This window comes from Nelumbo nucifera, chromosome 3 (genome assembly GCF_055504915.1).
Source record: "Nelumbo nucifera cultivar China Antique chromosome 3, China Antique-T2T, whole genome shotgun sequence".
Lineage (NCBI taxonomy): Eukaryota > Viridiplantae > Streptophyta > Magnoliopsida > Proteales > Nelumbonaceae > Nelumbo > Nelumbo nucifera.
This window is the reverse complement of record NC_142651.1, coordinates 24,354,968-24,379,251: the sequence shown is the minus strand read 5'-3', so window position 1 is coordinate 24,379,251 and position 24,284 is coordinate 24,354,968. Positions and strand designations below refer to the sequence as shown.

Below are 24,284 nucleotides of genomic sequence, written 5' to 3'. Positions count from 1 at the left end.
GTGGAGTCCCGAGTCCCAACTAATAGATGGGTCTAATTATTAGGTCCCAGGCCAGCCCAAACCAAAATGGGCTTCAGAATAGCCCATGTGCATTTCTATTCAACGGTTCAACCCCTATTCTACATCACTAATGTATTCTATTTATGTTGTTTCTTTTATACTCTCCGTCGTAATATTTTGAAAACCGAACTAGACGTTGAACAGGAAAATGCCTTTTCATAATTCAACTGGTTCAACCAGTCTGACTACTGACATCATAAGCATTAGCATATAGAAATTAAATAGCAAAATTTCTGGTTCAACCATGTTGCAATCATAACTTAATTGGTTTTTGGTTTTTACCAAAAGTCACCAGCTTTTAACCATATTCCGGTAGTTCAGTTTTGGGGGACCAGAAACTGATCTGGTTCTTGTTGAACCGGATGGACAATGGCAAAAATAAAACCTCCCCACCATCCAATTCACATTAGATGTCAAGCCCTTCGGATCAATGAGATCAAAATAAATTTTGACGCTTCTATGAGGGAAGATGCATGGATCTTTGTGCTTATGGATGCATAGCTAGCAACAACAAAGGTGAGATCTTAAATCCTTATTCAGCTTCATTGTTATTACTTATCACAACAAAATATATATAACTGAAATGTGGGCTGTGCTCAAAGCCCATGAGCTCTCTCCTTGCTGAAAGCTTTGGCTCTAAGAGCATATGCATGAAAGGAGATTCAAAAATCACAAAAGATTGTCTTCTCAACAAGACTCAGCTAGCCAGGTTGTAGACTCCCAAGTCTTCTATCCTGGTGCAGAAGATAGATTGTGCAGAAGAACATGTTGGACATCACATGTGGGCACATGTGGATGTTAGACAGTTTTGTATGTCCTTAGCTTCAATCCGATTTGATGTACTTTTGTTATTTAGTGGAAATAAATAAAAGTGCATGTTTGATTCATGTTGTTTGGTTTAATTCTGTGTAAGACCCTAAAACTGGACACTTATAGAGACTCGTGTTAGTTTTAAATGTTCACAGCCATTGAATAAGTCTGAGGAGATTTATCCTGCCAAGGCTGATACTGGTGTGCCACCAAGTGTTGGGATGGCCTGTCTCGGCCACCAGGGTAAGACCCAAGGCACATGCAGTATGGGATTACTCGAATCCTTGAACTGGATCAGATTTCCAGTATTGCCCTGAACCTTGGAGATAGATGGGCAAAACTGGAAAGTTACACCTGACCCTAGACTCGATTATGACACTTCACTAGATGTCGGATCGGGTTGTCTTTGATATGCCAATCAGTGAGATCCTTAGATGGGGGTCAAAACCTGGGTATGTTGGGGCAGTTTGAGAATTCATCTGAGTGGGTGATCATAGTGACAGGATCAGCCACTTTGTCGGACAAAGGGTAATGATCGGGAATGCACTCTCTCTGATGGAAACCAAACTGCCGGCAATTAATTTCAATCGTTGGAATTTTGTTTTGCAAAATTTATATATATATTTATATATGTATGGTTTCAAAATGTTTGCAAATGGTTTTAATTCCCGGGATCCATGTGAGTGGAGAGTGCAGCACTGTTCCTTGCAGCCGAGGGAGAGGTCCTCTCTTGTCGGGTAGTGCTTGGTCATTAAGGGCTGAGAGGTTAAGTGTAAGACCATTTAGGATAGTATCTGATGGGCTAATCTTGCACCTATCCACAGTTCCTGGGTTTTTATAGGATGGCTTGGCCCAGGGGCCACTTAATGTAAGTGTTGGGCCCATAGGGTCCATATGATGGGCTCAGGGGTTTACTGAGTTTTTCAGTGAATTCGGCTGGGCCTTGTATTAAAGGCTGGGCCGAACCCATGTGGCTGGTGTGTAGATCAATGCTTGGGTCCCACGCCATACAAAGAAGTCCAACTGGGCAGCAGATTGGAAAGTAATTAAACACTAAACACTTAATGGGCCAAAAGCCCATTTCGAGGTGGGCTGATATGATCACCCTTATGGGGCGAATTTGAGATTAATGTTAGCAAAAAGGATAGGGCCTTTAACCTTATCCACTCTAGGAGACCAAATTCAAATTAGATTTGAATCTGGTAACCTCCTGATAAAATCAGGAGTAAGCTAACTTAATCTGCAGATATGATTAAGATTACCCTCTATCCAAATACTGATTTGGATTGGGATAACTCCTAATTAGGAGTTTTCTTAATCAAGAAGAAAGGAGGAGAAACACAAGAGAAATATATCAGATTTCGAACTTAGGGTGAGCAGGCAAGAAAACTCCCTGCGAATAGAGATTAGATCTCATACAGACTCTAGAGAGAAGAGAAGTAGTTCAGCCATCTTCGTCCCAGGAATTCTCCTCCAGCCGCCCCCATTCCCTCTTGCAAGATTCGATCTTTGCAGCAAAAGGAAGTCAAGAAATCAGTTCTTGACATTAGTCTTACAAGAAAGACTGAAAAGACTCAGTGTTTAGTGTTTTCAGAGGGTTCTTGCGAAGGATCCAGTGTGTATGACACACCCTGCTGGTTCTATTCCATCCACAACTGTGTCATCTTTACCAGGAACGGATCTTGGTGTATTCTTTGGGCGTGAACACCAACTTTGGGAGATACTGCTTCTTCGGATCAGGTATATTCCTCCATTTTACTTTTTGGTTCAGATCTGATTCGATTATGGTTCAAGTAATATCCTTGAATATGGTATTCTAAATTTAGGGAATACGATTCCCAGTTGGAAGAAGGTAGGAAAATTTTTGAAATTCGCCCATCCATTTCGCAACCTTTTTGGTGTCCATTAGATGGATCCTACCATTCTTTCAGTGGAAGGAAGGAATTCAAGCTATGGATTGATTTGTCCACGTAAGACATTTACGCAGTGTTTGGTTTGAAGGAAAAAATAGGGAAAGGAAGCAAAACCTTTACAAACCCTATATAGGTTTCCCTACCTTTTCTTTCAAACCAAACATAGCATTAGGGTATAGATTGATAAATAGCAATTATCCTAGCAAGGGGATCTATTGTCTAATTTTTATATGGATGCTCGGGGTCGTTCTAACCCCCCAGCTCGTGTAATCTATTTTTTCTTACTATCAAATAAATACATAAAATTTTTCAAAAGCATGAGTCTAGGAAATAGAAATGCTAAACTGAATTTAGGAAATAATTATGCCTTTTTAAAACTGATGAATTTACCTCATCCCTTGAGCGTAGGAAAATAAGAATATTTTAGCTAAAACAAACATATTAGAGAAGGTGAGCCACCCTGAACCCAACCGAAGGCCTCAGATTGGGTTAGGGTTAGGAGTTCCACAGCTCAGGTTGGATTAGAGTTGACTCAACCCGACCTAACCCAACTCGACAGGGCCATGACCCATAGCCCCCAAGTCTCAACCCTGCTAAAGGCCGGATTTGAATCATTTGATCCCATTACCCCAAGTCTCCCCTACATCCAGCCTGAACCACTTGGCACCTTTCTCTAGGAAAATGTTTTCGACTCCAACTAGTTTAGACACCTGGAATATTCCCTATTTTCTTATTTTGGTTAGCAGGAATATTCCCTATAATTAAGCTACTTTATAATGTCTCTAGCCACCTAAGAAAAGTTGCCACTCTCTTTACTCGTTGTTTCACTCTAATTTGCAAATCACATGTGTGAGAAATGGTTGAGTAAATAAGAGAATAAAGCCACAACGAAGAACGAGAATAAAGCTCTTACAACTGTTGGGAAATCGACCTTTCTTGTCTATTAATAAAAACCAAGTGAGAAATCAAATTTGCAAACAATTGTTGGGTATTTTCTTTTTACATGAAAAATCCTCCAAGGTGGAATGAAGAAAAATCAGGAGTTCTGGTTCAGTCAAATTTAATTTCCACTAAATTCATGTAAATAATGAAGAATAATTTTTATACATACAATCATATTAGATGATCATACAAAATCAAGAGAACTAACACTCTCTTGATTAAACAGAAAGCGTATTTATAACAAAGGAGAAACCACACTGATCATAGACTACAGAAAACTCCTTCAAACCAACTGATGAAGAGTCAAGAACTCCACCAAAAGTTTAAAGGAGAATACCTTAAATTGCAGCTAAAATTTAGTGAATATCTTAATTGCATATGCTCCACGAGTGAGCTGATTTCCGCCCTTGTTTTTTAGTCACTGGTGAAGAATAATTTTTCTCGTTAAGACGAAAAAAAGATATTAAGAATGAGCACTAACATCCACTAACTTGAAACAAGACAAAACAAGTTGATTTGTTGGGCTGTCCATTTCTCTATATTACTCAAACACACACAGACAATAAAAAAGAGATTCTACATGAGTGGCACTCACAACAACAACAAGACACCTGCAAATTAAAGAAAGGGCATGCATGAAGTTCTTTACTTTTGGTTTTGGAGATGACAGGTGTCATATTTAGGAGGTTTTGTAAAGACTAAAAGCTCAACAAGCATGTGAGATTAGCATTTCTCTTTTTTGATGTGATCATGGTAAAAATGCAATTTGTGGGGCTCAGTTTCTTTTTCCAGGGAAAACGACGGCCCCATTGGAGAACCACCCAATTGAGGAACTCTCTACCATTTTCATTATTGACCCAATTCGATCTTGGCCAGACCCACACTTGATCTTATGAAGTTTTCCCTACCCACGCTTATATCCTGTTACTTTTTTCAATATTATTAGGGTTAGGGGGCTTTAATTTTCTGGTTTACTCAATTCTGAAGAATTACAATCAACTAATCTTTTACTCTATGTTTAAATTCAGAAGGAAGAATAATATCTGAGTTATCACCGACCACATGATAAGTCTATCCGTTAGAATGAATACAGTAAAATACGTGGGTGTATTCATCTGTTCAAGGCTCTAAGCTGAATTGAGACAGAAATATCCTTGGGCTCGTGGCCTAGTCAAATAGTAGGTAGAAGTCCAAGTCCTTGATTACGCAAAAACCATAAAGCATACCACAAGTCCAGTACTCCCCGAAAGCTTGACCTTTTTCTTTTGACAAATCACAGTGGGCAGTTGCCAGTAGTCCAGTACCACTACGAAAGCTTAAACTTTTGAGTTTTGACATTTCAGAAACTCTAAAAGGGATCTTCGTATCCTCGGAATAACGTCTGGGCATCAAGAAGTAAGTTTCTTGGGAAAAGTGCGGATAAGCACATTTCAGAATTCTGCCAGCTCATACAGAATCCAAAAATGGCTTTAAATTTAACTTTTTCAATCTTTAGACACATTCCCACGCCAATTCAGATTTCCCTTATTTTTTTAATTTCAAAATTAATAATTAACCTGCGAAGATTAAAATGACCCAGATGGGGCCCATTGTTTAGATCTCTCCCGCTCTCCCTCCTCTTTCGTTCTCTCTCCCACTCTCAACTCTCCTCTTCTTGCAACTTTCTTCCTCCTAAACCCATAATTTCTCTTTCGCTTTCGCTCTCCCGCTCTCACTTTGCTGTAACCACTTCTGTTTCTACCGTTTCTCTCACTCTCTTCGACGATACAGGAGGAGGCAGAGATGCTTGTCTCATTACCCTTTTAGGTGAACGTCCAACACTTCTCTTCGTCGGATTCCTCTGTTTTGTAGCATATTTTCTGCCAAACCCTGTTGGGTAGCTTGATCTTTCCATCTATCACTCTTTCCACTGTTTTTCTTTTGTTCAACTCCTTTATTATTGTTTGAACCATTTGCACTGAACTCTTCAACTCCTTTGGTTCATCAGCTGATCTATTTGGTTTTCTAGTATTTCTGCTCACCAGCTCTTTAGTGGCAAGCTCTCTTAATGCAATGGCAGCAACAGATTTTGGGGAGTTATTGGCGAAGAAATCGTTGGCCTTATTGAACAGAAGTAGCAGATCACGGAAGAACTTGCTGCTGCAACTATTGTACCGCCCTTCTTCCAGCTAAGTCTGTACCAGTTCGAGGTCTATGTGTTGCCACACTAAGCACGTAGCCCTTTTTGGCAGTCGATTACAAACTGGTTTAAGCGGCATTCTAGGTTTTTGAGTTGGCGTGGGAATTTGTCATAAGATTGAAAAAGTTAAATTTAAATTCCATTTTAGGTTCTGCATGGATTGACCTTGATTCCAGAATTCTAAAATGGGCTTATCCGTACTTTTCCCAAGTTTCTTCTCATCTCGCAATTAGGTTATTTGGATTTCCGTGCGACTCACAGCCCATCCATTCAAATGTGCATACGCCATCGAGAATTTTGAGATACCCTAGCTGACGAATGAATATTGATTATAAAGATAGAATACTGTTGCCATGGAGTAGAAATTCAGCCCCTTGGGTTTTTATTAATTGAAAAACAGGATATTTATTTTTCTTATTTCAGATTAATTGCCTACCATGTTATTTGGGTCCGACAATGATATGGAAAACCATACCATATCTAAAATTCTGCTACTGCCATGTAGTTACCGGAATTATTTAAGTAACCGGTAATTATTTTTTTATATGTTAATTAAAACTTAAAAGACTCTTTAACCTATTTGTTAACGGAATCCTCCGTTACCCATTCTTATCTCCTTCCAGTTCCCTCTTCTAGTCGAATTTCTCCCTCTTGAAATCGTAAATTCACAATGCCTTCAATCAGCATTCAAGAGGTTATTCACCTCCCTCACTCTCTATTTTCTTTCTTCTTCTTCTATAAAATTCAAAAAAAGAACCAATACCTACATATGAACAAAAGCAAGTGAAAGATATCCTAAGAAAAATAAAAATGGAGAACCAAACAGAGAGAAAGGCTTACGAATCACATATGTATATAGGATCAAGTACTAAAACACCTACAAAACTACTAGTCCTGATCATATTGTCTGAGCCAATATGACCCAATCCAATATAAAATCCTGATCAAACCTTGCCTAAGAAGATGGTCTACAAACCTTGTTTATACGAGTGGGTCCACAAACCTTGCCTAAGAAGCTGGTCAGATTGGGTCATAATGGTCTACAAACTCGCATAAAACTGAACGAATATTCCTGGTCTACAAACCTTGCCAAAACTTAAATGGGATCCAGATTAATGGGGATCTCCCTAAGAAGCTGCTATCGTCTGAGCCTTGTTGAGGATCACTCCATCATATTTCACTTGGAACCACTTCATAGAATCCTCCTTTGTGACCTTGTGATGGATCCCGACATGAGATTTGCACCTACGACAGCGAGCACGCGATATCCCGGTCGTTCGAGAAGGACATAAAAGTCCATACCATAAATACCGGTTGAAGGATCATACTTGATACCCAAATCGATATGCTCCTAAATACCGAAACTGAAGCATCCAGTATCACTGAAGTTCCTCCTCAACAGCTCGTATTTCTTGACCTTCAACCCACTCTCCAGAAGTTGCGTCGCCTTCTCACCCCTGAGTGTGACGTAGCATGCAATACTCTCATTACGTCTTATACCAAAAGACCGAACGGTGTACCTAATCTTTGAGAAAATGGGGTCTGCCCACTCAGCTGTTCCAACACCTTTGCGGCTCTAGTGAGACAATATCCACTTTCACTAATGGAGATGTTGAGGACTAATTTTTGAACTTTGATCTCTCGCATTGGGTTTGAGAACTTCTTTTCTGAAACCATTGCTCTCCGCAGCCGAGGTTAGAGAGGCAACCGAGTAGGTTGATTATTTACAGAGGAATGCAGTGGGATAGAAGAAACCCTCGCCACAATCACCTTCACCTGATTAGCTCTCAGGTGAGTAGGGGGAGGGTGATGTTTAACGGCGAATACGTTAACGTCTTTCTTATCTTTAATGATTTTTTATTTAAATGTGATTTTAATTGTTGTTTTTGAAACCGGTAACCTGCGATAACTGTATTCACCGAAAAGGAAAGTCCAATGTTAATTGGTCCATCTAATCCGATGCGGAAAAGATTCTTTTTCCGTATCATAGATTTTCCCCATGTTATTATTCTAATTAACTTTGCCACGTGGCTATTTTTAAAAAAAATTCGTTGATAACTTGGCATTGACAGTTATGTTTCACCCACCGAGAAGAAGGATAAAAATTCCATCCCGCCAAGAATAACTGAGAGCCTGAAACCCAAAACTTTTGATGAAAGCGAGGTTCAGATGGATTTCAGAGAATGGATCCGATCCGCCCCAGATGCCGAGGGATCGGGTTTGCACTTTGCAGATCCTAGAGATGATCAGCTGAATCACTAGAGGAGACTGGAGAGTAACTTCTTTAACTTCTTGGCGGCATCAACAAACTATGCAGTCCACGAAATGGATTTTCCTTCACTGTTTCAGTTAATAGTGTGTGAACAACGGCACTAACCGTCACGAGCCGTTGTCCTCCTTGCAACGGCCGTTATTGGTTATCGATGTAATTACCGGTCAGCAGCTTTCGAACGTTAGTCCATTTTCGTCAATAAGATATCCAACGGTGCATGGTTGACCGCTTCTGAATAGTGAGTAGTGATAATCCTACCTTCACATTTCCCACGATTTGGACGGTTCTGATCTTCTTATCCAATCAATAATCCTTTTCAATTTTAAGGTCTTGTGGTCCCCATTCCTTCCCGAAATCGGTAGAACGCACTACGAGCCGCTATCACGCTGCGTGTGACACTGTGAATGTGAATGGGGATTTCCTAAGCTTTCTTTTTTGCATTTTCATTGATTTTTGTGACAAGTGTTCTTTTATACGCGCGTAAATGAGAATAATAGACATGTGATGGAACACCTGTCAGGCTGTCACTGTGAAGGAAAGTGTAGGACAAAAGTGCAGGAGATCCGGGCCCGCCTAGTTAATGGTTGACGTCAAAACGACAAAAACAGGAAACAGTAGCCGGTAGCGTTCGCTGATCATTGCTCCTGGTCCTGGAGGCAGGAGGCTGGAGCGAAAGCTGAGTGAAAGCTAAAGCAAATGATAGCCTCGGCTCCTCCTCCGTCCTTCCCTCTCTTCTCACACAGTCACACACACTCGCGCAAAAAGCCAAAATGAAAAGAGGAAAGAGGAAAGCTGCGACTTTTTAACGTTCAAAGGCGGAGATTCCCTCCTGTAGAGAGCCTCGACACGAAGCTTCCCCTGCAACACGAGCCACCGAGTTTCGATACCTCTCACCGATCCAAAACAGAGATCTAAAGATCAACGCACTGTGGCTTTATGAATCCGACGTTTCTGATGCGAAGAAGATGGGCGGAGTCACTTCGTCGATTGCCGCGAAATTCGCCTTCTTCCCTCCTAACCCGCCGTCGTACCATGTGATCAGTGACGAATCCTGCGGCGGTCGGTTGATTATTCCGGAGGTGCCCAGGCGCGACGACGTCGATGTCTTGAAGCTCCGGACCAGACGGGGCCATGAAATCGTGGCCGCCTATGTGAAGCATCCCAAGGCTACTATGACTCTCCTGTATTCTCATGGTAACGCAGCTGATTTAGGTCAGATGTTTGAGCTCTTTGTAGAACTCAGCCTTCGTCTCCGCATCAATCTCATGGGGTATTTTTCTTCTTTTTCCATCATCTTGAGTTTTTATTGACTTTACTAGTCCATTTATCAAGAAAGAGTTATGCTTAAAAAGACTTTAAATGTAGCATTTTTTTTCTTAAGTATTTCTAAAACTGTGGTGCTTAAATGCTCTGATATTGTTGGGTTTCTACTTAAAGTTTTAATCTCTGTACCTGTGCTGTCTTAAAGCTTTAGTTTAACAACGGGCAACTGCTTATGGAAGGAAAATGGATTTTTGTGCTCTTTTGTGTTTGGAAATTACATTAATTATGACATCATATCATTATTGGAATTTCATATTGAGTTTCTGTCGATAGAAACCAGCCCCAAATGAACAGTTGAACACATTAAGATGAGAGTGAAGGGACTTCTTCATTGTTGACATATTAGCAAGCACCATTTAACAAGACTAGTACATTGGAATATTCAATTGGTTTTGATGTCCTTGGAGGCAAGAGTTCGATCATCAGTTTGTTTGATGCTATACTGACCTCATATTGGTGACAAAATATGCCAAAAAAAAAGCTTAGAAATGCTTGGATTCATTGGGGTAAATAGAAACTGATTATTCATGGATGAATTACAGATTAGTTAAACTGTTATGAAAGAAAATTGTTTTCTGAATTCATCCCATGAGGTGTATAATTATACTTCCAACATGGTAGACCTTGATGGTCTATTTCTGTCACAGAGGAGAAATCTTTGAAGTTCATTTTTTACTGTATTTTTCCTTTACTACTGTTGAAGAAGAGGAGTCCAATTTGGTAAGCATGTTTTACATTGAAACAGCAGTATAATGTTCTTTTGATGCTTGAGGTGGAAACTTATTTCTTGTTGTTTGTAACACAAACAAACACAGCCTAATCTGCTGTAGTGAAAGTCTAAACATTTTATTAGGTTGTTCAGATTTTCATATGTTGTTGAACATATAATGGGTTATCCTTGCATGGGATTTGTATATACATTTTTTATGTGGCATTGCTCATTGATGTCATTATCTTAAAGAATAAAGGACCCTATTGAACAGAGAGGCTGACAGATGGGACATACTGCATACATTTCAAAGTTACAACTTTTGTCATTTTTGAAAGAAGAAACCGCAGGAAGTATTGAATTCTTTTCCAAAATTTGGAATAATATAAAATACGTTAATCCTACATTTGAGAACTTTGACTCAATGCGTGGCCCCTTCACATGGGATATACTTAACACTATGATCAACCTTGTATTGTTATTGAGTCTCATCTGTCACCAATTTTCCCCCAAAGGGCTAGTAGCCTAGTACCTTTTATCCTTTGGGGAGAGGCTTTTGGCATTTGGGCACTTTTCATTGGTCCAGGGTCTTATATACCCACAAGAACCCAACCCACACCTACCCACGCCTCACTACAGCTGTACATTGAGAACATCTCCTGTATTTGCATGTTACCATTCATGGGGATTGTAGGTTTTCAAGACTGCTATTCAGTCTTGACCACTAAGAGATTTCAGATTCGATGAGAAGAGAAAATGAAGAAGAAGTAGAAGAAAGAGTGGTGAAAGAGCAGTAGAACACAGATTTTGAGGAGAAGAACAGAATGTCAATATTCTGCCGCCGCCACTTTAAGTTAATATATAGAGGTTATGCTAGTTACATGAAAGGACATATCTGCCCTTGGTGTTTACATCATAACTGCTAACAAATAACAACCAATATAAAACTGAAACTAGAAATAACAGAATAGCAAAATAACCACAGCTGTGACTAGATACATTCTACCCTATGGACAGAGTGGGACCACAGCTGTGGGGCCCACATCAATGTTCTCTACACTCCCCCTCAAGTTAGGAGTATATGTTCATCATTCCCAACTTGGATAGATTCGCCTCTAGCTTCTTTCTTGATACGGCTTTAATGAGGATGTCTGCTAGTTGCATACTGGATGTGATGTAAGGGAGGCATACTTCTTGAGATGAGACCCTCTCTCGCACAAAATGGCGGTCAACTTCAATGTGTTTGGTTGTGTCATGCTGTACTGGATTATGTGCTATATTAATGGCGGCTTGATTATCACAGTACAACATCAGGGGCTTCTCATACTCAATACCCAACTCCTTAAGTAGAGATCTTAGCCATAGGATTTCAGCCACTCCATTGGCCATGGACCTGTATTCTGCTTCAGCACTTGACCGGGAGACAACACTTTGTTTCTTACTTCTCCAGGAGACAAGGTTTCCTCCCACAAGGGCACAATATCCTGAGGTAGTCCTTCTGTCATCAACACTCCTAGCCCAATCTGCATCAGTATAGACCTCCACCTTCATGTGATTGTTGTTCTTGAAAAGTATACCCCTACCTGGGCATCTCTTCAAGTAGGCTAAGATTCTTTCTGCCGCAAGAAGATGTGTGGTTCTAGGAGAATGCATGTATTGGCTGATAACACTAACAACATAAGTAATATCTGGCCGAGTGAGGTAGAGATATAGGAGCTTTCCTACCGGTTGCTGGAACATAACTTTGTCTTCAAGAAGCTCCCCACTCTCGGCACTAATCCTGTAATTCTGTTCAATTGGTGTATCTGCAGGCTTGACACCTAACTTTCCAGTTTCTGCCAACAGGTCTAGGACATATTTCCTCTGAGATATAAAGATCCCCTGTTTGGATCTAGCAACCTCAATACCCAAAAAATACCGGAGTACACCAAGGTCCTTCACTTCAAATTCTTGGTGAAGAAGCTGTTTAAGAGACTCAATCTCATGGCTATCATTCCCTGTGACCACAATATCATCAACATATACGGCCAATAGTGTCAAAGATGACTCCACCCTCTTGATGAATAGGGTATGATCTGACTGGGCCTATACATATCCAAACTTCACAAGTGCTAGTCTGAATCTATCGAACCAAGCCCTAGGTGATTGTTTCAAACCATACAAAGCCTTGTTGAGCCGGCAGACCTTCTTACCTATTTCTGCATCATAGAATCCAGGAGGCAATCGCATGTAAACTTCTTCATGCAGATCTCCATTTAGAAAGGCATTTTTCACGTCCATTTGGTATAAAGGCCAAGTGTGACTTGCTACAAGGGACAATAGAACTCGAATAGTAGTCATCTTGGCTACTGGTGCAAATGTCTCCAAGTAACCTATGCCATAAGTCTGTGTAAACCCTCTTGCAACTAACCGAGCTTTATACCTCTCAATAGATCCATCTGCATTATGCTTCACCGTAAATACCCATCTGCATCCAACTGGTTTCTTTCCTTTTGGCAAATCAACTACCTCCCAGGTGTTGTTTTTCAACAGGCATCCATCTCAATTTGCATTGCATCTTTCCATTTAGGGACGGATAGGGCTTCTTGCACTGTTCTTGGAATAGGGACATTGGAAATGGAGCTAAGGTAGGACCTGTAGGTAGGAGATAGGCGATCATAGGATAAAAAATGGGAAATACAGTGGGCTGTGGATGTGGTACAATGTCGTTTCCCTTTACGGACTGCAATTGGAAGGTCAAGATCATTTGTAGGGGAAGTCTCTGTGGGCTCTGGGACCGAAGTATCTGGACCTGGAGCTGCAGATGAGATTGGAGCTAGTCTGGACTGCTGATGATCAGGATCAACCTGCCTGCACTGCTTGTGATAAACCCTCAACTCCTGATCCCTCTGACCACCCTCACCATTGCAGCTTTCCCTCAACTCCTGATCCCTTTGACCACCCTCACCATTGCAGCTCTCATCACCTAATGGAATAGGTAAAGGAACTGCCCCACTCTCACTACTCTCCCCCTGAAGACAAGAACTCAAACCCCCACTCTCACTACTCTCCCCCTGAGGGGCAACCCGAGGATAATAGGGTGTCCCCTCAAAGAAAGTGACATCCATGGAGACAAACTTTCTCCCGGAGACAGGATCATAACAGCAATAACCCTTTTGAGTTTGTGCATAACCAAGGAAGATGCATTTGGAGGCTTTGGGTTCGAACTTGGAGGGATGAGGTCCGAGAAGCTGAACAAAGCAAGTGCAACCGAATGTCTTAAGGGGAATAGAAAACAAGTCCTCACGTGGGTGTAGAAGCGAAAAAGGAGATCGCATATCAAGGACCCTGGAAGGGACCCGATTAATAAGGTATATTGTCGTGCGGATAGCATCCCCCCAGAAGCGAATAGGGACATTGGAAGTAAACATGAGGCTTCTAGCCACTTCCAAAATGTGCCTATTCTTCCTCTCGGCAACTCCATTCTACTGAGGTGTATGAGGGAAAGAGCTCTGGTGGATAACCCCATGATGAAGAAGATAAGATGCCAATGATTTAGCAAAGTATTCCTTTGCGTTATCAGTTCTGAGAACTTTGATCTTGGCATCAAACTGGGTTAGGATCATTTGGTGAAAATTTTGGGTCAGGGAAGGTTCCTCATCTCGTGAACGCATGAGATAAACCCAAGAAAAATGGGTATGGTCATCAACAAATAACAAAAAGTATCTGTACCCACCCATGGAAGGGATATGATAAGGTCCCCAAACGTCAGTATGCACAATATCAAAAGAATTGTCACTCCTTTTATTACTCAATAAATAAGGCTTTCTACAATGCTTAGCAAACTCACAACTTTCACATTGTAGCTGAGACAACTCAATGATTCAAATAAAGTAGGAAACAAACTCTGTAAAGATCGAAAAGACAAATGACCTAATCGGTTATGCCAAAGCATAACCGGACTCACACTCTGCGAAACAAAAGACAACTTCTCTACTGACTCTCCCTGACGGAACCGCTCCCCGAGCAGATAGATCCCATTCGTCTCACGGCCAGTCCCAATCACCTTCTGCGTCTCCAAGTCCTGAAAAACACATCGGTCAGGGAAGAAGGTTACTGAGCAGTTCATATGCTTGGTAATACTACTGATTGAAAGAAGGTTAGTATCAAGCTTAGGAACATGCAAAACAGATGATAGGGAGATAGTATTTGAAAGCTTGATGTCATACCTTCCCAGAAATAGGAACCAGGGAGCCATCAGCAATAGATACCTTATCCCTACCAGAAGACAAATGGTAAATAGTAAACAGTGAAGGCAAGCTAGTCATGTGATCAGATGCACCTGAGTCTATTACCCAACAAGGTTCAGTAGTACCTGGAGCTGAGGCATGATAGGCTGAAGCTCGAGTACCTGAATGGGCAAAGGCAGATGTGACAGGGGCTGATGGAGGTTGCGGTGGCTGAGCTGAATTTCCAACCTCCTTTTCTAGCTGTATTAGGGCAGCCCGAACTGCAGCTAAGGTCTCCAAAGATGTTCCTTTTGTGCCAGCTGAGGATGCTGAATCAGTGTTCATGGCTACATGAGCAGTGCCCTTCTTGTTTCTTAACTTCGCAGGAACCAAGTGGGGATGCAGTTTCCAACATGTCTCTTTTGTATGTTTGGGTTTCTTACAATGTTCACATACTACATCCTTCTTGTCTTCCTTTCTCCTGTCCTTCTCTGAATCACCCCCTGATTTTGGTGTAGCCGCTACAAAGGCTGATGTGGGTTGCATCATAACCTTCCTTCTGGTCTCTTCACTCTGTACAAATGAGTAAGCCTGAGAGAGAGTCACACTGTCTCTAGTCAAAATCTGCTGCCTCACAATATCATATTCTGAGTTCAGTCCCGCCAGGAACTCAAACACTCTGTTTGTCTCAATGTGCTTTCTATGGGTCTGAGCATCTTTGGTAATCTCCCACTCAAGAGTCTCTAAGTGATTAATCTCGTGCCACAGGGACTTCAAGGTAGAGAAGTAGACCGACACCGGTTTCTCTCCTTGTTTAAGGGTGTTCACTTCACATTTCAATTCATATGCTCTGGCAACATTAAGGGGTTGGGAGTAAGTTTCTTTCATAACATCCCATATCTCCTTAGCTGTCTTTGCCCACAAATAATTCCGGCTAATATGAGGCTGCATAGAATTACACAGCCATGTCATAACCAAGTAGTTTTCTTGCATCCACTTGGTATATGTCGGGTCTCCCTTGGAAGGTTCTTTCATATCTCCCAGGAGGTACCCTAATTTACCTCTTCCACCAATAGCCATCATGGCGGATTGGGCCCATTCCAAATAGTTTGATCCATCAAACTTTACGGTCATAATTTGACCATCTATCTCAGAAATACCACTATAACTGATGTTCCCAAGACTGCCTTCTGCCTGAATTTTAGACTCCATTTCTGTCAAGTCTCAAAACAGCACTTGAATCACCAATCACAATCAAAACAGTATAGGCCTGATCTGTATTCTCAGTGTATGTGCACAAAACCGAAATAATTCTGATCTGAAGCCAACTAGCCAACACAACAGTAGCTGTCCGTAGATCTCTAACTCCCTTAGAACTCTGAGAACAGCTTAAAAAAAACTGATATGCTAGGGAAAGTTAGGGTTTTAATCAGTCCTGAAAGGAAGCAATTCAGTCGCACAGTCCAAACTATATAGATGAGCTTGCAGTAGGGTTTTAATCAGTCCTGAAAGGAAGCAATTCAGTCGCACAGTCCAAACTGTATAGATGAGCTTGCAGTAGGGTTAATAAGAAACCCTAGAATCTGATCGAACCTACCAATAAACTTAAGAGTAGCTCTAGGTAGATCACAGGGTTCAGTCAAACACTAGGGCTTGCCGCAGATCACTTTCAAACCCTAGAGTAGAGAGAAACACAGTTTGGCCAGGGTTTGCTATAAAACCCTAGTGAATCAAAGAGAGAAAGAACTAGAATGATTCGGCCTTCTCCTTCAGATAGGTCCAACCTATCTTCTCTGATAGAACTTCTCTTAAAAGTAAACAACTTACAAGGAAAAAATAGTTCGCTGCCTTCTAGGGTTACCTGAACCCTAGTCTTCTCTGATCCTTCCTGACCACCAACACTCTGCAACCCTAGCAAGTTTCCAACAGCTGCTAGCACCTCTGGCGATCTCCAAGAATCAGTCTGCGGACTCCTCCTTTTCAGCTTTCAGTCCTAGGGAATTCTCATGTGGTCGGCTGGTATTAGACTCACATGAAAAACCCTAACTTGGCTCTGATACCATGTAGGTTTTCAAGACTGCTATTCAGTCTTGACCACTAAGAGATTTCAGGTTCGATGAGAAGAGAAAGTGAAGAAAGAGTGGTGAAAGAGCAGTAGAACACAGATTTTGAGGAGAAGAACAGAATGTCAATATTCTGCCGCCGCCACTTTAAGTTAATATTATTCAGTCTTGACCACTAAGAGATTTCAGGTTCGATGAGAAGAGAAAGTGAAGAAAGAGTGGTGAAAGAGCAGTAGAACACAGATTTTGAGGAGAAGAACAGAATGTCAATATTCTGCCGCCGCCACTTTAAGTTAATATATATAGGTTATGCTAGTTACATGAAAGGACATATCTGCCCTTGGTGTTTACATCATAACTGCTAACAAATAACAACCAATATAAAACTGAAACTAGAAATAACAGAATAGTAAAATAACCACAGCTGTGACTAGATACATTCTACCCTTCGGACAGAGTGGGACCACAGCTGTGGGGCCCACATCAATGTTCTCTACAGGGATTATTAGAAAAAAATACCATTCATGGGGAGATGTTCCCAATGTACAGCTGTAGTGTTGTGTGGGTAGGATTCTTGTGGGTGGGAGATCTGAATTGCTTATATACACATACATTCTTGATGTACCTGTCTTGACATGACATTATGTAGAAAGTGAGACCTGGTACTGCCTGGAAACTTCTACAGCACATACGGCATGGCCACATGGGCACTTCTATATATAGAATTGGTGTGTTTTAACAAATCCTACCATGTAGAAAATTAAATTGTTTTTTTTTGATGGATAACTTTAAATTTTCGTTAATATAAAATTCGTATAAGTAGAGAGAATACAAACAGCCTTTGATAGGGTAGTGATTACTACCCTAACTCAGATATATTAAACAAGTTACAAATAATCCCAAAACATAAGATTTCTAATAAACCCTTGCTCAGCTAAGATGCCAGCCAAGCCATTTGCTGATATTGGCACCCATTGAGTCTTCAAGTTGATGCTCCTTGTTAGCCAATTTATTTGTTTCATTTCATTTCTATATTTCTTAGAAAATTAAATGTTAGAAATTACATTATATTTGGTAAGGTATAGCCATTGCATTTAGTGTTCCTAAAACTGAGTGGGAAATGTTCAAGGGCATGGGCCCCTGGCTATTTATTCCAAAAGTACCCCTAACACCTTTTCATATAGAAAACAAAATTGACCAGATAAAGCAAAATAGAGTAGTTGTTCGTGTCTTACTGGGGGCAAAAATGGCATTTTTCATTTTCATTTTCTTTTGATTACATTTATTTGAATGGATGTTAAGGTCAAAACTCAAAACTATCATTTTCCACTTTCATCTAATAGAAGGTCGATTACGTAAATTGATTGCAAACTATAGGGGATGTTTTAGTAAAACTCAAACTATAGGGGATGTTTTAGTAAAACTCAAACTATAGGGGATGTTTTAGTAAAACACAAACTATAGGGTAGGTTTTAGTAAATCCATGAAACCATAGGGGGTGTTTTAGTAAATGACCCAAAAAAACCACAAAAGCACTCTTTCGGCATATCAGCTGGGCTATTTAAATTTACTTTTATTTCCTGGATTTGAAGAATTTCAGAGTCGTATCCCTGTTTCCTTTATGCTTGTCCGTGTCCATATCTAGGCATCTTCTGTGTGCACCTATACCTGTGAGAAATGGGATAAGTTTTGTGAAAGTGCACTTTGTATCAATGTGGGGGAAATGGGATTACGAGACTCCATTTCATAAAATCTTGGAAATGGATACAGGTACGGATTTCCAATATACTATACTCATATCATGCTTTTGTATATGTTTTTTGAAGCTAAATGTCATTTGGTGATACTTCTGTCATGCCAAATTTAATTAAATTTCTAGCATGTGAAGATTTTTTATAGTATAACTTGTTAAAATATACCATTTTACATATTCTGAAAGTATTAATTCTATAAAGTGCATCTAGAAGTGTCCATGCAGTATCAGGTATTTTATCCAGTAAGGCCCCATTTGGTTCACAGGAATAGGGGTCTGGAATCGAAATCGGAATGGGCTATTCTGATTCCAACTGTTTGGTTGGGTGGAATTGGAATCCCATTCCCATTCCTGCTGGAATGGCATTCCCCCATTTGAGGGAATGACCATTCCCTGCCCCTCCCTTGGGAATGAAATCTCATTCCTGCTGATTCCAATTCCCATTCCCTTTCCCGTCTGAACAAAACAAACTATGGGAATAGACCACTCCGATTCTGACTGCAAACCAAACGGACCCTAAGTAACATGTGAGACCACCAGTACACTAAGGCATGTGCTCCAGGTATAATTCCTGTACAACACGCAGATGCACATAGGGCTCCAAAGCACCCAAAGTGTGAGTTCACTAGTTCAGCTGTATGTGTTGCATATACAAAGATTCATATTCAGAAAATTGAGAGCAGGGAAATCCTGAACTCTTTACAAACCGAAAGTCATGAACATGTTGTTTCAATAACCTTGCACACTACCAGCTCCAGAAATGATTTGATTGTCAAAGATGCGTGTTTCCCTTTCCTTCCAAACTATCCTGAAAATCACAAAATAGCCTGCAAGGCCTTATTTCTTTTTCTTTAACTCTTTATATGCCAGCTAATGTAGGATTCCTTAATGGACTGGAGGAAACCTAATTACTCCCAAAAGTGCTGAAAATGTGAGCTGAAAGAGCTTGACGAAAATTGTATGAAAATATTAGTGGTTGGCCAACTCCTCCACCCTGGCACATAGGCTTCCCAATTGTATCATTAATGGCATCCCTCTTCCCACCACTGGTCTTTTAACTTTTTTTTTTTTGAGTGTAAGGTAACCAGTACATAATATGATGGTTACTTGGAAGGTACTTGTAGTTTCAGAATCTGTTTTGTTGGTAAGTCCCTTCTTGTGGATGCTTGTAATTTTCTAAAGAAAGATCAGACAGAATATACCACTTGTAGTTGGTTGGTTTTCTAAAGAATAATAAAAGAAAGAAGTAAAGAAGAATGGAGAGAGAATAGAGTGAGAAGAGAGAACCAGTGGAGAGAAAGAGAGATGTGTATAGGGAGAAGAATAACATAGGCAGGTCTGCAGCCCACTCAGCCACTTTCTCTTATATACAAGTATAAAAAACACATGGAAAGACAAGTCTTACCCTTGACTGACTATAACTAATCAAAAACTAATGAGAAGTAAATAGAATAAGAACAAAAGAATACAAACGTCTCCACATAATTTAGTCTCTACTTATAATTACAGATTGCTACTGGTACCAGCTAGATAAGTAGCCCTTTGTTAACATTGTTTGGTTCCTGTTTTAGTATGGGAATTAAGTATTCCCTTTGATTCTTTATTTTTTTCAGTTATTCTTTTTTGTCCTGTGACTTCTGTCTAATAGCATTCCACATTCTATCGATTATATGACTTTCACCTTCTGTTCAATATTTTTCTACTAGGCTTTTTTCCCTCTTGTGCCATTTGGTACAAGTTATTTATTCACTCAAATTCTATGTATGGAATATCTATATTTTTGTTTGTCTAAAGCTTCAAGCAGTACATAAACTTAATAAGGTCTCCTGAATTTAATTGTTACTGAATGTGCGGATCCTGAATTTATTTTGCGTTATATTTTTCTTTTGGAAAAATTGTAATGTTCTTTGCAATGTCCTTGAAACATGTGCAATCTCTCACAACCTTCTTGTTTGCTTATCACTCCAGTTTCTTATTTCCTAGAAAGTTTTATTTAAATCAATATTATTACGTCAGATATGTTTCATTTGTGTTTGATTCTCTGGTAGCTTGTCTGTTCAGGTATGACTACTCTGGCTATGGACAATCAACTGGCAAGGTTAGAAGCTTAAAATTACTATTCCTAATTCATCTATAACTTGGTTTTACCTTATCATAATAACTTCAGTGATTCCTCCTGTCAATAGGTATATATTGTCCACAAAATTTGCAAAATGTACAAAATCTCAATTGAATTTCAAAGCTAGAATAATAAAATTCTCTGCTTCCATTGATTGCTGAAATTCACATACTTGAAGCCTCTCTGAAGTCCTTTGGAACACTTTGCCCATCTGGTTAGGTGATTTTCAGCTTTTCCTATAACTTTCATCCTGGCGTTGACTTTATTTTCAATTACTCTGCCTTTTCTTTCATTACATATGGACCAACAAATGGCGAATGGAACTAGATTCCATTGTATTTTGCCTATCCACTAAATCCTGAAGTCAGCCATGAGAGCTGATGTCGGACGGGGTAGGGATCCCACTAATTTAGGATTTGGTGGTGGGTTTTATAGGGGTGAAAGAAAGGATTTAGGTGATTAGGAATGGAGAATATGGGTAGAAAGAAAGTGGATAGCTTGCTGTCCACCAAAGAATGATTAAGAGGCTAGAGAGAGAATAACTCTTCCTGTTATGGTAAATAACAAAGAGATAGGTCACTTATAAGAAGAAATACATGAGAGGGTGAAAAAAAGGTAAAAGTTCCTGGCAACAACCAGAATTTACTAAACCAAACTTTATTTCATTAAATCAACTTTTCTTAAACTCTAGTTACAATAACTATTTATAAAGTCAACTTATGAACTTGGATGCACCTTTATAGACTCCAATTTAGACTAGTAAACTGACCCAAAACAACTTATAATTGCTTTAAAACTAAGACAAATCCATAAGTAACTCATGTGGACACTTAAATAAGGACTTAACTCCTAACATAACTCTAATATTTTCAGATCTGCTACCAACAATACGCTCCCAACATGTCCCAACTGTCCACTGTAGCCGCACATTGGGAACATTTCCCTATGAATGACAAGGGTGATGTTTCCAATGTACAGATTTAGTGGCCTCTTGGGAGCATTTTGTTGGTAGCGGATCCATGCCCAACTCTAATAACACTTTCCTAATCCCACTAAAACCAACTTAATTTAAAGACACCAGAAATGACTAAAAATAGTAAATCATGAGTTTACTAAAAAAGTAGTAGTTAGGAGAATTGCAATAAATAGTAAGTCCAAAAGTTACCATAAGTAGTAATTTTGAAATTGCAATTAAATTCTAAATAACAGAACTGTATTCTTAAGACACCTGCAACTAGAAAATAAATCTATACTACTTATAAAAGTGTGAATAAGGAGGTATTGGCTTCTGGAATTTTTCTTTACTGAAATACTCCTCTTGAATTTAGTTCATCTCCATTGAAAGGGCAGAAAATGTAATTAAAAGAATACAATTAAGTACATTCAATTACCTCTCATTAAGTCTCACATTTAAGTCATTAAATAAATCACATTCTCTCTCATTGAATCCAACATTTATACTTTTGTTTATCATCATTAAATTCCAATAATAAATCCATACACAATAATTATTAATGGAATGAAATTTTATATTTTTAAAATAAACATAGAAATGAAATCATATTTTTCATCTAGGTGGTGGGTAAGTAGTTCAACCATTTGGGTCAAATGAATAATTTCATGATGTCATAAATAAATAATACAAATTTAGAAATATAAAAAGTACTTTTGTTTATCATCATTAAATTCCACTAATCCATACACAATAATTATTAATAGAATGAAATTTTATATTTTTAAAATAAACCTAGAAATGAAATCATATTTTCCATATAGGTCATGGGTAAGTACTTCAACCATTTGGGTGAAATGGATAATTTCATGATGTCATAAATAAATAATACAAATTTAAAAATATAAGAAATACAAAAAAATATAGAAAAAAGAAGAAATTTTGAAAAAAAATTGGACACATTTCTATTATTATATATTTGTCAAATAAACCTAGAAATGAAATCATATTTTCCATCTAGGTCGTGGGTAAGTACTTCAACCATTTGGGTCAAATGGATAATCATGATGTCATAAATAAATAATGCAAATTTAAAAATATAAGAAATACAAAAAAATATAGAAAAAAAAGAAATTTTGGAAAAAAATTGGACACATTTCTATTATTATATGTTTGTCATATTAAAAAATAACTATGACAAAATAGACATAATTTTATTAATGATGGACATCAAATATGCAACTTAAAACCAATGGGAAATTAAACCATCTTCCTATCTAGGGGTGGGTTAGTGGTTCAACCTTTCAGGTCAAATAGGTTAACCCATGATGTATAATTAAAAATAAAATTTTAAAATAGAATAGTACAAAAAATATGAAACAAATTTGGGCACATTTATAATATTATATACTAATAATATAAACAAAAATAAGTATGATAAATAATAATTATTTTATCAATGATATAAATGAATGCAAAATTTAAAACCAGTTTGAAAATGAAACCATTTCCATTTCTAGATGGTAGGTAGGTCAATGATCGAACATTCTGGGTCAAATGGGTCAATCTATGACCATTTCCATTTCCATTTCCATTTCCATCCATCCATCCATACATACATACACACATACACACACACACACACTCAAAGAAAACTATAAAGCATTTCGATACAATTCTATTGTTATATACTCACCATATTAAACAAAAATAAGTGTGAAAATAAAAATTACTTTTATCGATGATGAAAATGGAATACATGATTTAAAATCAATCAAAAAAGCAAAATGGTTTTTCCATCAAAGTTATGGGTTAGTGGTTAAACTATCCATGTCATATGGATGTTATTATTAAATAATATACATAAAATTCTAGAAAATGTAGAAATTTGTCGATAATTTTGGGTACATTCTATAATATTATATATTCATCATAGAAAAAAGTGTGATTAATGAGAATTATTTTCATTAATGATAGAAATAGGATAGAAAATAAAGAGCATTAATGTCTAACACATGACCCGACTAACCATGCCAAATGGTTCAATAATTTAATTAGCTAGGTCATCGTAGGCAAGTGGTTTGCTAGGGATGCAAATAGATCAGATCAGATCAAATTTGAATTAGGGTATATTCAAATCTGATCTGATCCAAAGATTCGACCGAATCTCATAAATATTGATTCGAGTAAAAAAATGAGAATTATTTTTAGTAAAGATAGAAATGACTAAAATATAAAGAAAAAAATGAATTAATGTCTTAATCATAGTCCATTTTCCTGGTTAAATAGGTTAATGGTTCAACCAGTAAGGCCCTTTGGTTACTGATTATTATCATCATCATCATTGGGTACTTCCACGTGCGAAAATAAATGTGGAAATAAGAATTACTTTTATTTTTTTTTTGGAAAAGGTAAAGTAATATTTATTAAGAAAAAGATACACATAGGAGGCTGAGATCAGTTCCAGAAATGGCTGACTGATCTAAAACAGCAATTACATGTGCCATCAAGAAACAGAAAATAACACATCTGATACATTACAATTTCTAAATTCAGCAGACACAGACAGCCATGAAACCAACTTGCCCACCAACTTTTGAGATAGATCCTCCGGACCAAGAGACTTGTCATTAAATACCCTTCTATTCCTCTCAGTCCAGATGCACCAGATAACCACAAATGGAATCAGCTTCCAGAGAACCTTCCTTTTCTTGCTCAAACCCTTAATCTGCCAACAGTTTAACAACTCTTCAACCGACCTCGACATCATCCATCTAATCTTCACTATGTTGAAGAGATGATTCCATAAGTGAGCAGAAAATGGACAGTGGATACACAAATGATCAGTGGATTCAATACTGCAACCACATAAACTACAAGACAAGTCTGGGATCTGAATGCCTCTTCTCACCAGGTTTTCCTTGGAAGGAAACTTATTTAGAGCCATGGTCCAAACAAGGAAGCATGCTTTTGTCGGACTG

General features: G+C 38.7%; 1 protein-coding gene and 1 pseudogene across 1 annotated transcript in view; one reads left to right on the top strand and one right to left on the bottom strand.

Annotated features, from left to right (window-relative positions):
- Positions 1-4,673: 4,673 nt before the first annotated feature.
- On the bottom strand, positions 4,674-7,676 carry LOC148801040 (large ribosomal subunit protein uL5z pseudogene; annotated as a pseudogene).
- A 1,135-nt stretch (positions 7,677-8,811) lies between these two features.
- Positions 8,812-24,284, top strand: part of LOC104602665 (uncharacterized) — a 33,535-nt gene continuing 18,062 nt past the window's right edge. Inside the window, exons 1-2 of the mRNA XM_010266450.3 lie at positions 8,812-9,446; positions 20,294-20,330. Coding sequence (XP_010264752.1) covers positions 9,142-9,446; positions 20,294-20,330 — 342 coding nt within the window. The 5' untranslated portion in view covers positions 8,812-9,141. The remainder of the gene's footprint in view (positions 9,447-20,293; positions 20,331-24,284) is intronic.